The sequence below is a fragment of the Triturus cristatus genome, chromosome 2_2 (assembly GCF_964204655.1).
Source record: "Triturus cristatus chromosome 2_2, aTriCri1.1, whole genome shotgun sequence".
NCBI classification, from domain to species: domain Eukaryota; kingdom Metazoa; phylum Chordata; class Amphibia; order Caudata; family Salamandridae; genus Triturus; species Triturus cristatus.
Window position 1 is genome coordinate 1050153195 of NC_140582.1, and position 17297 is coordinate 1050170491.

At 42.2% G+C, this 17297-nt stretch overlaps 1 protein-coding gene across 2 annotated transcripts in view; it reads left to right on the forward strand.

Annotated features, from left to right (window-relative positions):
* The window catches only part of MXD4 (MAX dimerization protein 4), a 355430-nt gene that overhangs the window by 210551 nt on the left and 127582 nt on the right, over nucleotides 1–17297 (forward strand). For both annotated transcript variants that reach the window (XM_085642548.1, XM_085642549.1), the window contains one exon: nucleotides 12690–12804. In XM_085642548.1, the coding sequence (XP_085498674.1) occupies nucleotides 12690–12804 (115 nt within the window). The remainder of the gene's footprint in view (nucleotides 1–12689; nucleotides 12805–17297) is intronic.

Below are 17297 nucleotides of genomic sequence, written 5' to 3' on the forward strand. Positions count from 1 at the left end.
CTGACTTCAATACAGAGGGCAGACTAAGAGAGACAAATTCCAAGGCCGTCTTAGCAACTGCTTCTAGTCCATAGTGGAAGGTAAACATGGATGATGTAGTCCTAGTTGCCGCCCTGCGAATCTCTGTGACCCCAGGAAACACCAATGTATCATCCTAATGTGTTTCCATTCTGCCAAATCATAGACCATGAGAGGAATTGACACAACAAAGTTGCTTAATGTTTCTGAGGAGATTTTAAGGTCCTGTCTACTTCAACCAACATTTATGAACTGTGTTAAATGGAGATAAACTGTTTGTTCCACACAAGCAACCACTACTCCGAACATTTAGGGGTTGCAAGGGATGCAGTTGGCAAACAGCTGGGTGTTCCTCTAAAGACATTTGTTTGGATGATGGCAAACTATATATCTGTTCCTTGTGGCATGAGAAAGATGCCTGAGGAGCAAATCCTGGCCCATACTTCAGAACTAGCCTCTGCAAAAACGTTCGGAAAAGAGGCCTTAGTACCAAGGACCCTAACATCCTCTAGTGGCCTAGCCATTGCAGTAGCCACCAAGCACACCATTTAAAAGACAGCAGCTTGAGAGGAATTTCCTGAATAAGTCAAAAAGGGTACATCACAAGGATAAAGCAAACACCCATAGGATGCAGTAAGGGAATTTCTCAGTACAGTCAACCATCCTAAAGCTCAGATGATTACTTATGGACTGAGTTTAGGGAGCTGGGCCCAACTTAAAGCACTCCTAGAAGAAATAAAAAACTTGGCTTGGGATATAATCACAAGGGTGAATGTTTCTAGAACTGCATCGAGCATGAAGGATGCCTAATGGTGATCAAACACATTAAAATAGAAGACTGTCTTGAAGTCTGAACTGCCTCCAGGACAAGTTCTGCGGCTGCAACCCAAACTTTTCAACCTCCAGGCAAATAGCTTTAATCTCTGGAAACCCTTCAGGAGTAGAACTAGGTGTTCGAGAAGAAGTGAAAAATAATTCAAATGCATATACATCTCCTCCTACTCCACCTGTATTGGAAAAACCTCTGAGCGTAGAAAAACATAGAAACAGGTGATGAGCCTTAAAGATGGAAACAGATAATGAATCTTCCAAACGTCAACAGCGTTAACATGTAGTAGGCAACACAATAAAAACGTTGCTAATTGCTTATAATCCTGCAAAACATTGAGCAAACTTGGTGGATTGTTTTTTTAATGCCTATTCTTGAGTTGACAATTGAACTGTTACTGTAGTCATTTTTGCATGAGGCAAATGTCTTTCAATCTATTAGTATATTTCCTGCAAAGTGGCATTAACATTATCATAGGACATAAGCAGTGAAAATTATTTCAATGAAAATTATTATTTCTAAAGAATGTTTCCCATTGACTATTTGCTTTATTCTACACAGCGCTGCAGACATCCATATAAATTAGTGTTGTCGTTAAACATCTGTAGTTCATTTAACCTTATTGACCATTCAACTGAGTATAACTTTTTTTTGTGAGCCAGACTTATGTACAACATTAGATATAGCTCTTCCCAAAAATATTGAAGAAATTGTTGACGTTTTACCAGAGATCATTTTAGTTATTAAAACATGCAAATGATGAAAGCAGTAGGAAATTGTGCCAGCTAATTCTGTATCGGATGCAACAGAGGGTGACCTATGAAAACCTCATCTAGGATGAAATATTAGATACAGTGAATATGGTAGTCTAATGATTAAACATGTATAATCTCAAAATTAGTTATTGAAAAAATCTCAACAGTGCTTTAGGTGAATTTTAAGTGGCACGGTGGTTTCTTAAAGCTTACCAGTTCAAAACGTCATACTTTATTGCTTGATTAGCAACCTTGTTGCCTTACTAATACATTTGAATAAACTAAGATTAGATGTGTTAATCTCTCGGGACACATCCTTTAGTTAGAAATAAATATTCTGTTCTCCGTTCTGTATTGTTATCCTTCCAGCCCAACAGAATGACACCAATAGTAATGTCAAGAGTCCTAGTTTCGTTTGCTACAGTATGCCCACTTCTGTAATAGACAACACCTGAATGTTTAAAAATATAATTGAATACATTTTTGTTTTCCTTCAAATCAGTTGTAATTTATCGTCTTTCTTTTAATTATTTATGTCCATGCTGTTTAAGCAGAAGTCTTAAGTTTATCAAATCATTTCAGGCCCAGCATGGCTCTTAACCGGTAGAATATGAATAATATGTTTGTTTTCATAATTCCATTAAGTTACAAGAACAACTTAACAAGAGTATTTTTCAGTCAATTATGCAAAACTGTATTTCAAACCAAATACATAAAAACATCACATTTCCATTCACCTTAGTTAAGTAATTGTCTCTGGTTCGAGCGACATAGCATTTACTCTCCATTCCCTCCTGATTTAAAACTCTCACTCATTTTACTCTCAGATCAGCACATCATGCCACATGACAACGTCGTTTCGATGTCAATTGTAGTTTTTAAATACCTTCAGTCCAACTTCAAGAGTGAGGTAAAGGGCAGTTAGTGTCTGGTAGTGGATTAAAGAGGCATGAGGTGGCTTTAAGACTGCCAGCCTTGCTATTTGTTGCCCAGATGTTTAATTGCACTGACCGCAGGCTTCTGACTAGAGTTTCTGGAACCGCTACTCTTTCTTTTACAAATCAAGCACTGTCTAGGTTTGCTAGTGTTTTTGATTGTTTGGGTTGCACATACAAAACTGTAAGAGCAACATCACCTAATACTTTTTTTTCTGCAAGATAAGGTATAATCATATGAGAAATAATATTTCAGGAATGTTTGTGTCCAACTGTATGCTTTCATACATTGATTGGCAGTAAATGAGGTAATTCCCCAATATTTACATTGGCTTACCACCTCAAGTTTGTTTTAGCATCTAAATAACAATCGAGCTTGGTGCCTTTCCCAAATGTCTTAATTTTCTTCTTCAGTGTATTCGCTATGATTTCTCTGCCTTTTTATTGTCTTGGACTAGTTTTAGTTTTTATAGGTAACCTTGTCTTTGAGAGAAAAGAACTACGCCATCTATATAAACAATGCAGACTAAAGAAAAGCATTTGGGTGTCTGTGCAGTGTATCAAGGTTCATTAATTGTCCACAGAGGTATGACAACTATTATAAAGAAAAATTACTAGAATAAGCCCTTGTTTATATTTCTTTCTGCTATAGTTTTGGGTGTGATATCTTCTGGACATTTCAAGGAGCATTCTTGCCCAGTTTATGGAATGTAATTCCTGTTAATTGTGTTGACCGTCTACTCTTTTCATACTTGTTAAATAAGGAACAGTATCTCGACCAAGACATCACTAGGTGCTGGCATCCAAGAAGTAAGACAATGCAAGGACTTTATGGCTTCATCTTCCCCAAGACCACCAACAGGAATATCTTGAGCACGTTTCAAAATTGTTGACACAAAGGAACATGTGGACTGTGATGAAGTGGCATCTTTGTGAACAATTGTAGAGAATAGTTGAATTTTATTCTGTATAACAATGAAAATGTGGATTCTGCATCAATAGAGTTTCAGTCCAAGCTGCACAGGACTTTAAGTCTATGTGGTATTGTCAAAGTCTGTGATTCATTTTCCTTCATTGTCCATTTAACTTAGTTTCTTCCAGTAGGATATTACTTCATATCATTCCTTGATACTCCTTGTCTTAGTATGACATGTAAGATCATTCAATCTTTCATTCACCAGAAGGACTTTAGTGTTGGATTTACCCCCCTCTACTCCTAATCTTCAGAGAAAAAAATACACAATCCTGTGGAGAAGCGAGAATGTAGCAGTTATTTCCACTCCTGTGGAAAGAGAGAAGGTGGACATTGTGTCTAGTCTTCTGCTGGAAAGGTTCCCCAATAACATATTTTTCTTCAGGCTTTAGGTGGGTTGCCTGGGGTAGTGTCTTCTAAAACCCAACCTCCTCCCATTGGATTGATTATTTCCCTTCTTCTTCTGGGTGTGATCCTATTCCTCTGGTGTGCTCTGATTAGATGTTGGTCTTCAAAGAGTGTTCCTGGCCCCATGCCCTAATTATTCTTCCCTGTCACTTTCTTCTGTGTGGGGAAGGCAATATTGCTGTTTGTGTTGGTGTTTTCCAGCTGACCGTCTATTGCCGAAACAAGCATCACTCGTAGTTATTGTTATTTGGCCAGGGCGGTCTGTTCCCTGCCCTTCCTCATGCATCCACTGACCGCCCTTGGGAAGTGACCAACTTTCATTAGTAGCTTTGATTGGATGCCTGCTGTCTCTTAGCTGTCACAAGTGCCCCAGACTTTTCGTCTGCCTTTTGTATTTTTCAGGTATGGAGCACAAGGGAAATATTGTGAGATCTTGTGAGTGGGTATTGTTGGTAAGATATTTACTTTTATAATATGGAGTGGAAGCCTGTATCACATCGACATAGACCTGATTGTGATTCGAAATGGGACCAGGGCATCGCGCCTTACAGTTCTTTGTTGGAAGCTTGCTCTACTCCAAAGCCTTCTCTCAGTGCTGACAGGAGCATTAGGGCAGCAGCTACCTAGAGGCTGGGCCTTCTGTCTACCCTTTAAGCTCGAAGCCTAACTCCTGTGGGAGCAGTGCTCTGCCTCAGTGTAGGGGTGCTTAAGTCAGCAGGGTTTCGTTCTTTGTCTTTGTGCTGGAGTGGTACTCCTAGCCCTAAGTAACTTGTTAGTGCTGAGCCCTGCTGGTGTGGGTTGGGCTGGTGGGAGCCTGGAGAGACCAGCCTCTTCGTCCTTGATGCTGAGTGGGTCCTGTTCACCAAATATGTCTGGGTTCTCGGAGGATGGTTACTGCTGCATTTTCAAGTGCGTCCAAAGCCTTTCCCTTTGGTACCTCAGTCTTTTAACACTGAAATGCAAGGCAGAAATCTCAGGAGGTCTCATTATGATCCAGGGAAAAGGCACAGGTTGCAAATGCCATGCTGGTCCGCCCACAGATATTTTACGTTGTACCTTAGACAAAAGTAGAATAATGTGCATTTGATCATTCTCTTCCTGACAGCATTCTCCAAGACAAGTTGCACAGAGATTGAAATATACTCGAACATGTCCGTAACAGGGGAGTTGGCTGTCAGAGCATTGAAGTGAGGCTGTCTGGATCTTTAGAAGTAGAATTGTACTCCCCATCAGGAGAACCGTGGGTACAGGTTGATCAGGTAGTGATTGTTATCCGAGTCATGTAATGTAATGTAAAAGGATTTGTAGAGCGTGGACTAATCACCCATGAGGGTCTCTGGATGCTTAGTATGTGCAAAAGGCCGTAGCATCAGTCGAAGAGCCAGGTCTTCAGTTTCTGATGGCATGTTGTGAGCGTGGTAGCTGTTCTGATGTCTTTGGGGAGTGTGTTCCAGGTCTTTGCTGCTAGATAGGTGAAAGAGCGACTTCTTGCCCTGCTTCTGCAAATGAGTGGAATGTGTGCAAGTGACAGCAAGGCAGATCAGAGATTGTGTGTTAGCTGGTGGAAGTTCAGATGGTGTTTGAGGTAGGGGGGTCCATTCTGATGCAGTGCCTTGTAGGTGAGGGTGAGTATCTTGAAATGGCAGTGTTTCTGGACAGCAAGCCAGTGGAGTTCCCAGAGGTGAGGAGTGATGTGGGTGCAACAGGGTAGGTTCAGAACCAGTCTTGCGGCAGCATTTTGGATGGCTTGAAGCTTGTGTGCGAGGTGGGTAGGTACTCCATAGTAGAGGGGATTTCCGTAGTCTAACCTGCTCATAATCAAAACCTGGGTGACAGGTTATCTGGTGTCCAGGGGATGCCATTTGAAGCTCTTACTGAGCATGCAGAGGATGTTGAAGCAGGCTGATGTGATGGCATTCACTTGGGGTCTCATAGAGAGTTTGGTGTTCAGGATGATGCCCAGGTTTCGAGTCGGGTGGGTCCCAGTTCGGTGAACAGCCATGTGGTCTCCCAGGGGGAATTGTTGAGTTCTAAGTCTGGACTTCTGTTTTCTCAGCATGGAATTTTAGACCGTAGGTGGCTACTTCCGTCATTTAGTATTTGAAGTTGTTTTTGGTGTTGATGGGGTCTTCTGAGAGGGGCAGAATATGCTGTGTGTCATTGGCATACGGCAATGATGCTGAGTCTGTGGGAGTGGGGGAACTTCGCATTGGGTGCCAGGTAAATGTTGAAGAGGGTGGGGCTAAGGGTTGACTCCTTTTGGACTCAGCAGATGACTTCTTTGAGTTCGGATGTGAAAGGAGGCAGCCTGAAAACATTGCATTCTTACGGACAGGAAGGAGAGCATCCATTGGAGGGCTGGTCCCAGAATTTGAATTGGGAGTCCAGCAACACCTCCTCAAAATCTCATTCGATGGGTCACATCTCTTTGATCCCTAAGTGGGCGGAATGTTAGAATAAATCAAGAAAGACACCAAGATCGCAAAGTCTATGGGTGCCCTGCAGTAGGCTACTCTGAGGGTCTCTTTTAGTAGGCAGCAGTCCGTGGGCAGGAACAAGGCCACACACCCTGTGGCCACCCACAAAATCAGGTCAAATCAGGAACCCAGATACCAAGCAGTTCAACCTAGTGATCTGGTACCTGAGGTCTTAGAGATTGGCTACCTAAACTTCCCAGAGGAATGTATCATCATATTGTGTGGGGCATGCAGGCCCACTACACATGCATGTTATACAGCCAAATGGAAGAAATGTGTACACAACTAATTCTCCAAGGAACTAGATCCCTTCAGAGTCATGGTAACTGCTCCCTTTCACACCTTAGAACAGCAGATCTTGCATGTGCCTCCACTTAGCCGCTGTAGCTGCACTCATGCAGAACGGGGAACACTCATCACTTCAGAATTCCTGTATTTATTGTCAGAGGTGTTTATGGTGATACCCCAAAGAACATCACCAGAACCATGATTGTATCTTAGCGTGATTCTCACAAGACTGTAGGGGCGCCTTTTGAACCCCTCCATTCTTGCAACTTTCATTTTATTTCCTGGAAGGTGGCCTTTCTCTTAGCTATAACTTATCTCAGGTGCATCCGAGAGTTAAAAGTTCTTACTACTCAGGAACTATTCATTTAGGTACACAGTGACGGGGTAATAACTAGAACTAATCCCAAATTCCTAGTTGAGTTAGTCTCACCTTTTCACATTAACTAAACTACTCAGTTGCCTGTATTCTTTCCACAAGCTGATTTCATAGTGCAGTTTCAACAAAGCAGAAAGTCATGTATTACATTGACAAAACTAATCCCTCACAAAGGTCACATTATTTCTAAAGCAGGGATTGCAAGATGTATTGTGAAATGCATCCAAACCAGCTTCACCAAAGCTAAATGGCTTATTCACTACACCGCCAAAGGCACAGTCTGTACGTGAGATTGGAGCTACCATGACTTTATTAGGTAACATCCCATTTGTAGACATTTGCAAGCAGCTTGCTACCTGGTCCGTACCACACACCTTTACAAAGCATTACTATGTGGATACTCTAGCCTGCCTGCAGGGAATGTAACTTCAGCCAAACATGCTACAAATGGAAAATGTTACTTTCATTATAAGCATCTGTTCTTAGTGTTCAGTAGTGTAGATTCACATGCACCCAACCTCCTTCCCTGAGAAGGGGAGTGATGCCACATGTTTCTTACCTTCACACTATCTAGCAACATACAATGCAATTATAGTAGTAATGCTGTACACTCCACTTTTCACCCACTCTGTGACAAACAATCTAATTATGGTGAAGTTGGTGCCCATATGCATTGTGGAATAAGGGAGGACCCACATAACCTCCTGTGACTTAAAGCTTCGGAGAAAACAAGTTGTAATGTCCAAGCGCAACACAAGATGACAGGAGTATTTAGAGCATGTGAATGTACAATACTGTCTGCTAGGAACTAGTGCCTACAGGGGAAGTACCCTTTTCCTTACGGGTTGTAGAATGTCTTTATTTATTAGATCAGTGTCATTTGCCATGGTTATTTTAATATGCATGTAGGGACTATCTGCAGGGTCACCGCTCAAGTCTGTGAAGCCCTTTATGTATCCATGCTAGGAGTTTAACCGATTGAATCTAACTGGCTTTATATATTTTCATTGAAAAGTCTTTAATACATATAATTACACTTTTAACCCACACGTCAAAAATTGCAGCAGTTGAGCAATATAACCTTACCAGCCAAAGCATATATGTCACACTGTGCCTCATTGCTGACGTGATCATCTCTCTTTAAGATTTCACCACTGCACCACGTTACTGATCTTACCTTCAAACACCTTTGCACAAGAGATGTCACAGGAGAAAGGTTTCACAGGGTATCTAAAGTAGGAATATCATGCATAAGAAAAGTTACAGCGTGATCTCCACGGGCTTTTGTTCAGAAATGTCTTTTGGTCTGGAGAAAAAGTTCCCCATGATATCTTTTCACTACTTTACTCTTGGGAGCTGCAGAAGCAAATTTTGTGCACTTCTCAGGCCTGCTTCTTTATTGAAAAGTTTGCAAGAGAGGCGAGTGCCGTCATCATCGGAGCCAGCCACCCGAGGCATCATTGACTACACACCTGTTTTCCTGTCATAGTTTGTAAGCAAATGTGCAGTGACATATCCTAGGGTGCCAGAGTGGTTCCGTCTTCTTGCTCAGAAACATGATTGTGTGATCTGCCTAGTTCTTTTTTCTTTTTTTGGTTTAGAGACTCGAAATATTTATAAGCTTAAAAAAGACGGCACATCACCCTGATCTCTACTTGATATATGTTGGGCCCCTAGCATCGTGTCCGTTTCCTGATATGGTGCTGTTCCCGTCCCATTTCCACTTACCTGTGTTCATGAGGTATGGGCTCTGTCTGTGAGGTGAGAAAGCATGGGGTTCTGCTGAGCCTGCAAAGAAATGACGTGTGAGAGTACTGTTCTGGGCACTTTTAATTTATTCTTTACCGAAGCAAAGCTTGCACTGCTGTGATGCGCTCTGCCTGTTTAGTGAGAGAAATGTGCTTCCTCTTCTAATGCCCATGTCTACCTGTACTTCAGTGGAGGGTCGCTTACATATCTGATGCCTGTGCTACATATGTATTGTGTTGCAACATAACGCCTACACTGTTGATGTTGTGCTGTATCTGTTCTGTGAGATAGGCTAGCTTGCATTGCAGCTGCTATTGTGTTGTACATGTTCTGAGAGGGAGGAGAGCTTGCACTGCTGCCACCAAAGCTATGCCTGTGTGAACAGTAGCATAGCAAGGGCACCATAGGCCCTAGCGCAAGCTTAGTTCCCCCTATACTCCCAGTTGGGTAATTGAAGAAATCCATTATTGGTGTACATTGTGCCTGTCATACCTTTGGGCCACAGTGCCACTACACATGCTGTATTAATGACATCTAAGCCAAAATGTATGCTTCTTAAACAGGTCACCTGAAATGGTTAAGTAATCCCAAGTGCATTCCTAGAGGTATTTCCCTTTGTAAATACACAAGTACATCTTGCAATCTTCTTATTTCCTCTGCTCTGTATATCTCTTGTGGATAGACTATTTCACAAGTTGGATGAATTGTCGTTCCTCATACTAAGAACTGAAGTTCATAGAAAGTCTAGGAAAGTGATTTTCAGAACATCATAATTCATTAGAGATATGGTAAAAAAGTAATTGATTTCTACATACATTGCTCACCATATCGTTTCTTGTGTTAAAATAGTAATGTACAGACCGAGCGGGCATCCAAGCTCATTCACTAAGAATAAAAGCAATAGATACTGTTAACGACATCAGGTGTGAAGATACCTCTGTCGTTGGCTTGCGTGGAGGTGTGTTAGCAGCCCTATGATAAAGCATGCCACAGGTTTCTGTGGGTGAGGGCAGTTTTAACAAAATGTGTGTCTTGTTGACCTACCTCTATATAACAGCAACATACTTTGCATAGCCCCATTTCTATTTGTGTGTAGAGTTGTATATTAGGTGGTCGGAGTGAGGCTTCTCCTCCTACCCCTTAACTACTGTATGTGTGAAGTGAATATATATTTGACAGAACATTTTAGCTAAACATTTTCTTTCCACCGATAGGTTTGCACTGGTAGCAGAGTTAATTCAGAATAGCATTACATTTCCAGTTTCCCAACATAACATCCCCAAAAAGGATGTTATGTGTATTTGTAAAGTGAACTGTCACCCGGGAGAGTATCGTGGTTCTAAGCAGTTGTGAGTCTAACCTTGCCTTCTATTCAGAGGGCCAGGTCTTCAGTTTCTTGTGGAGCTCAAGAAGAGAGGAGAAGGCTCTGATGTGTAGTGGGAGGTCATTCCACACTTATGAGGCGATGTGGGAAAGGGGCAGGTCTTCAATTCTAAGTCTGTATATGCACAGGATGTGTGTGAGTAGGAGTTTGGCCGAGGCGAGGTGTCTGGAAGATTTGTGAAAGGAGATGCAACTGTTGAAATATACTGAGTCTATGTTGTGTAGTGCTCGGTGTGAGTGAGGCGTTTGAACTGTGTGCATTTGTGTATTTAGAGAAAGAGAAGCTCCTTGAGGTGTGGTATGATGTGAGTGCTACATGAGAGGGTGAGAGTGATTCTGGTTGTCAAGTTCTGTTTTATTTGTAGTTTTCCGGTGAGTTGATTGCTGATTCCGAATTAGAGGGTGTTCTATAATCCAGTTTGCTATTGCTGAGGATGTGTGTAATGGTCTTTTGTTTGTTGCTCAGGATCCATGTGAAGATTTTTCTCCGCTTCTTCAGGGTTTGAAAGCACAATGGTGTAATGGCATTGGCTTGTGTGACCACGTACAGTTTGCTGTCCATGATGATCCTGAAGTTCTGAGCATGGGTGGGTGTGGATCCTATATCTGTTAGCAAACAGGTGGAGTCCCGTAGCAAGATGTTACTGCCACAGATCACACCTTCGGTCTTGTAGGTGTTAAGTTTGAAATAGTTGGCTTTCATCCAGGTGGTGATTTCAGACATGCTGGCCGGTAAACTTGTTCCATGTGTTGGGAGTCTGAGCATAAGTTGCTTATCTTTGACATAGGAGAGGATGTCAGTGTTATGGACATGAATGGCACTGGCCAGTATGATCACATATGTGTTGAAGAGGATCTGGATGAGGGATTAACATTCCGGACCTCCACAGATGAGGTCGTGGGCACTAAAAGAGTAAGAGGCCAAGCTGACTGCTTGTGTTCTGCCAGTGAGGAAAGAGCAAATGCAACAGAGAGCAGGTTCTAGGATTCCAATCTACTGTAGGCGTTGGTTGAGAAGGGTGTGGGAGACCGTGTCAAATGCTGTGTATAAGTCCAGGAGATGCAATGTCTTCTCTGTCCAGGATCATGCGAATGTCGTTTGTAGTGGCATTGAGGGCTGTTTCTGTGCTGTGATTGGGTCTGAAACCGAACTGTGTGGCGTCAAAGAGTTGGTAGTTGCTGAGGTGGTCAATGAGAGGGATGACACTCAGCTATGCTGTATGTGCTTGGTTAACAGTCAGTAGCCTTTCTGTCCACTCCACCTGACCTCATAGCCTACAGAGCACTGCATTTGGCACTCTCTAAGGTACTGCCTTGTTGTCTGTGGGCCAAGTAAGGCTTTTAGCCACACCATGGTCAATACCACCATCACCTAACTATGCTGTGAACAGAGGCTGATGACCATCAGCATTGCCCTATGCCGAACTCCACTATACACAGTTCCTGCAGGGTGCAAGGCTTCCCGTCCCCACAGTACCTAATGGTAACCAGTTTTGCCATTTTCACTTTCCAGGGATTTTCCATTGAAATTTCATTGGAGAATGCACCTTTAGTGGGCATCCATTAAATGTATGTATGTATATAGTACTTCAATAGCGCGATCCTGGCCAAAAAGCAGTGTAGCGTTGTACTTGTTTAAAGACCAACGTAAAGTCAACGAGTGATGGGAGAGGGAGCTGGTTTGTGGATTGTCAGTGCTTTGCGGTGTATTCTTTAATACGATGCATCTTCAACTTATTTCTAAATTGGAACAATTCTGGGGTGGTTCTGATGGATGCAATAATGTTTTTCCAGATTCGGGTGCATAGATGAAAAGGCCTACTGCCTTGCTTTTCCTTTTTTACACTTCTTAGTCTGCAGTCTGATGGTGTCCTGGCTGTGGGTGTTTCAAGAACCACCAGAGATGGTGAGTTTGTCTTTAAAACATGTAGGGTTGCTGGTCATGATGGCTTCGTAATGCAGCTGGAACGGGAGGGGTTTGCTAAGATTGGGAATCAAAATACATAAGGAAAGGAACAAGCTTGAGTATAATTAGACCAGAGTGACTGGGCTGTAATCAGCTTTGTAGTGCGATCGGGTTTTGCCTGTTTGCTAACCTCACATATCATTCCATTTCGTACCCTAATGGGGCTCACGATCCTTACCGTGCTTATCTCTGATCCTACATCCGTTTAGTGTCTTTATTTCTACAATATATAATTTAGTTCTTTGGAGGGTTAAGAGGCAGTATGGGTCCGGGAGTAAGGCAATGGACTCGGTTTAAGCGAACTGTAGACTACAAAACAGTTTGATGTAATGGAAGAGCTCTGTTGCCTCCCAAAATAGATAATGCACAAAAACAATGTTTCGATTGTGAATATAATCAGAATTTGAAACATTGCAAATTTATGTCAAACTTCAGTCCTTTTTATAAATAATTGTATATTCGTTTAGGGAGTTTATTCTCTCTTTGTATATGTGTTTTTTATTGTAACGTCTTTTCAATTTCATTGTTACAGACGAGCTAAGCTCCGGCTGTATCTGGAGCAGTTGAAGCAGCTTGTGCCACTTGGACCAGATAGCACTAGACATACCACTTTAAGTCTCTTGAAAAGAGCAAAAATGCACATTAAGGTAAGATTACTTACTGCCTGCTTATTAAGTTTTAAAATGTGTCCTGCACAATGAAGACATTTCAGACCAGTTTTCTTATTATTCGTGATTGTAAAGCTGTTCTAACTCACAGAGAATACAACATAGTTCCAAGCTGTTATTTCTGATTGAACATTACTACTGGCCAAGAAATTGGCTCTTAGTTTCTATTCCGTATGCTGTGGCCATGGTCAGTATGTTATGTCAAGGAACTTAAAGACGGCCCAGACCTAGAATGACAATTCAGTGCTAGGACTGAAGAAAGGCTATATGGTTTAGGAACAGTTCGAAATCTACAAGTTGGAGGAAGTACAAGTGATTATTTGGCACAAAGGAGGTGCAAGAGGCGAATATTCAGGAGAGAGAGTATTTAGACGGGTAGAACAAAAGGAGCATTAGAAAAGCTGTTGGGGTTTTGCAAGAAAGACATGCAGAGCTTTCTGTGTAGTGGATAGTCAAAGACATACAGGAAAAATAATCTGATACCTGAGGATTGTACAGAGGACTTGGGTTAACAGGTCTGCTGCCTAAAGTACGGTGACCTAGTTGGAACAACTACAAAAGAAACATAGCACATTAGAAACTGCACTGGAGTGGGATTCTCGCAATTACATCCAAAAGATCGGATGGACATAGGTTTCCATCACATGCCAACGCTTGTTTTGTATCATTGCAGGAATCCTATAACCCTATCCACATAATTTATTGGGGCAATGTGTTCTTTACGTATAAAAACATTAAACTTTTTGTTAGGGCTAAGGTAATTTACACATTTTAGAGTTATGAAAAACACCTTAGCTCGTTATTCACAATCACAGGTTTTAATTGAACACGTGTGCTGTTTCCAAGGCCATCCTAATCTATCTATCTATCTATCTATCTATCTATCTATCTATCTATCTATCTATCTATCTATCGATATATAGATATATCTATCGATATATAGATATATCTATCTATATATGTATCTATATATACATATCTCAATATGACAGTGGTGTTTGCATAGGGTTAGCACAGCTCCCACCAAATCATGGGAACTAACCAGAGTTCTCCTTTGCGTGGATGTCACTGCGTTAATCCTATGCTTAAAACTTTGCTAGACAAGCAGACATTTAAGCTGATCAGATTCAGAGTGTCGGTGGTGTTGTAGGAGCTGCTCTCCACCAAAACGTAGTTCCCTGCTGCCATTTTTGCATAATTTATGCATCACTCCAGCCTGAAAGGGTATTGTTTTGGTATGTAAACAAAAGGAACGTACGGCTGACCACAGTTAAGCACACCAAATCCAAAATCAATACACAATTTTTTCTTGTATTGTTTTGGTATATAAATAAAGGTCTTAAAAGACCTTACAAAGAAGAGATTTAGAAGGAAAGGTCAGTAAACAGGCATTTCATTTTTATTCACTTAGCGGCATCATCAAAAGTATTTTTGTTGATTTAATTTCCATGTATATGCCAGGAAAGACATATTTGATTCTTGATCAGAATGTATTAATCTGTGTGTTTAGTGTTTAAAATGCTTATCTTTGGTCGTCTTCTTCAGCAATTCATGTCATCAGCTGTCCCAACAATCTCCCACCCCACAGCCCACCTAATACCTAAACAGGAAATAACAAAAACCCACATCACCATTATTCCGATTGTGTGTGCATCTTTTATGCCATTCTTAGGTGTATGGCTGAATGGTCCCCCAATATTAGTGCTGCGTCAGTGGCTGGGTAACCGGCAGGGTGCGAGGCCAAAACCTCCTGCTCCCCACATGGGCTCCCACCTCCGAGGGAGGAAGCCCCCTGTGGATAGCTGTCAGACACGCAGATGCTACAAGGTATTAAAGGTGTCACCCACCTCATGTTAGCCAAATCCAGCGGGGGCGATGCTATGTTTCCCGGTTCCCCTTATGCTACCCGAAGAGTGAGCTTTGTTATAATCACAGCTCTACGTGGAAGCATCTTGAGGGAAAAGGAAAGGGGATAAAATAATAAAGGAGACGTAGTCCTCGCTTCCACAATGGCTCTGGTCTTCTCTATGGCTATCTGCACTCCAAGCTTCTACGCACAAAAAAGGAGCTGACGCCTGCAGCGAAAAAAGACAGTGCATAGTAAAGTATTAGACATCCCCTCCGATATCAGAGACACACACACAGATAACAAAAAAGGCATTCATACCTCTTTCTCCTTCTTAAGCTTCAGAAGGGAAAAGATGTCCCATAGGGAGTGCCCCGTACCAATGGAAATCCAAAGAAGCACCAGAGCAATCTTAGGTAATGCAAAAACCCAAAGTAAATAGAAAAAAACCACACCGGGTCTACATGAAAAGCTCAATACCAATCCAAAGTCTGGTGGTGTTTAGATGAGCACAGGATTACAACACCCTGTAAATTTCAAGTGTAACTAAAAGTGTACCTGCAGAGGCTCCTGCCCCTCCGCCTTTGAGACGGACCAGTATCCCTAAGAAAGCTTAGGAATCCACTTCTGTACCTCTATGGAAATTAAAAAGGAGGCTCCGCCGGAGTGGAAGGAAACCGCTGCCACCTGCTTCACTCGCGGTTTCCAGCAGCTGACTATGAGTGAGCGCAGAGATCCTGAAGGTTACCAGTAAGAAGTCGTCCAACTGGATTCTGATATGCGGCCAATCAGCAGAAACTGGTTCCCGCTCCGCTCGTGGCTCCGCACAGCTGCGTGCGCGTGATCGCGGCAAACGTTAAGGGTCACCGGTAAGGAGGCGACCTTGCTTGCTTTTTGGGTCTTGCCCTGGAACGGGTATAGAAGCCTATTTATGTGAAAAAGCCATATAGGAAACACAATGAATAGTGGACTACCAAGTTAACACAAACAATTATGTAAACACCCAAAAATTAATTGATCAAAGACTCATATTTTATTGATTTTTTTGTATAAAAAAAGGTTTGTTCATTCATTTTTTTTAATAAAAAGATTGTTTTCTATTATTTACTCTAATATAAAGAGACACCCTACAATAATATATGTAACACATACATTTTAGATCAAGTGTTGATCTGCATGTTATCGACATTCATTTACAGTTGTACTGGTCTGTCTAATGATGCTAATTACATTCAATTAGTAACTGTTCAATCGAGATTAATAATACTGTACAGTCAATCAATTGCAAACAATTGTCAATTGCTTCCATGAATTGTATAAAATAATTTCATTTACTCTATACAGATAGTGTCTCTTTAATCAGACATGAATATTCTTAATATTAATTACAGGAATACATAAATACAAAAGGACATTCATATTCATATATCTTATAGCTAATAATGTAATCCTATGCACGTTTCGGCCTTATGCCTTCATCAGGTAGCCATGTAAAATATGAAACCTTATTAAAGATTCATGCGGTCACTGATGCCATGACTGCTCATTAATAATATCGACTGTTGGTACAGATCTCCAAAGCTAGATATTTTACTGTTACCATCAATCAATGGATCTGTGGGATTGGAGGAATTTAACTCTCTACGAAGAGATAAGGAGTTCCCGAAAAACGGAGGAAAAGAGCCTGTAGCGTGTTGCCGGGTGAGTGTGTCACACGCTATCGTGGGGGGTTTCGGCCACCGCTGGATCTGTTTTGGTAATTTCAGCGTGCTTCATGGGGGTAGAAGCCTCCGTCTCGTGAATCAACCCAGTGGATATCCGAAACGGTGCATAGCCGCTCCACCAGCAGTCAAGGGAACTGCTGACGGTATAGAAGCCACCATTCAAGTAGTGTGGGAAGAGGCTAGCGCTGGTCTGAATCCTCCGTGATTCAGCACAATCTTCCGGCTCCAATGTGACCCAGAACTCGATTGTCAAGCACTGGGTCTAGGGTGACCAACCGTCCGTAAATTTCACGGACAGTCCGTAATTTCGGCCGTCTGTCCGTTGTCCGTGAAGGGTTCTTTAACGGACGCCATTTGTCCGTAATTTTAACCCCGCGCCGGTCGCACCACTCTAAAGCCGATGTTCCCTCTTTTCCACCCACCTCCCTGCTTGACTCCGATGCTGTTGAGGTCGGGTGCAACAGATTCTGATGCAGTACCAAAGCTAAGATTCCAGCATCATTGGAGAGGCACAGCGGGATGGCAACCCTCACACCTTCCGCCCTTGATGAGCTGCTAAGAGGTGCTTGAAGGTGACTGAGAGGGAGGGGCTGCAGCTTCAGGGGCAGGGGCGTCTATTCAGATGCAAACAGCCCTGAATGCGCCATGTCTCTGCAATTTAGAGGCGCCTCACACTTTCCCTTTCTGCCCAGGGCCCCAAACATCCCAGAACCGGCCCTGATTACACCGAGGCAGCACGTGGTTCTCTTCACAGAGCTCAATTACTGTCACTAAATTGTAAGCAAACCTCGGTTCTTCAATCCTGCAGTCTACAATGTAATAAAATAAAGAAATGGCACAATCGCACCCACACTGATTAAGAAAGTATGGAGGACAATCAGTTAAATCAGTTCTCTTGGAGT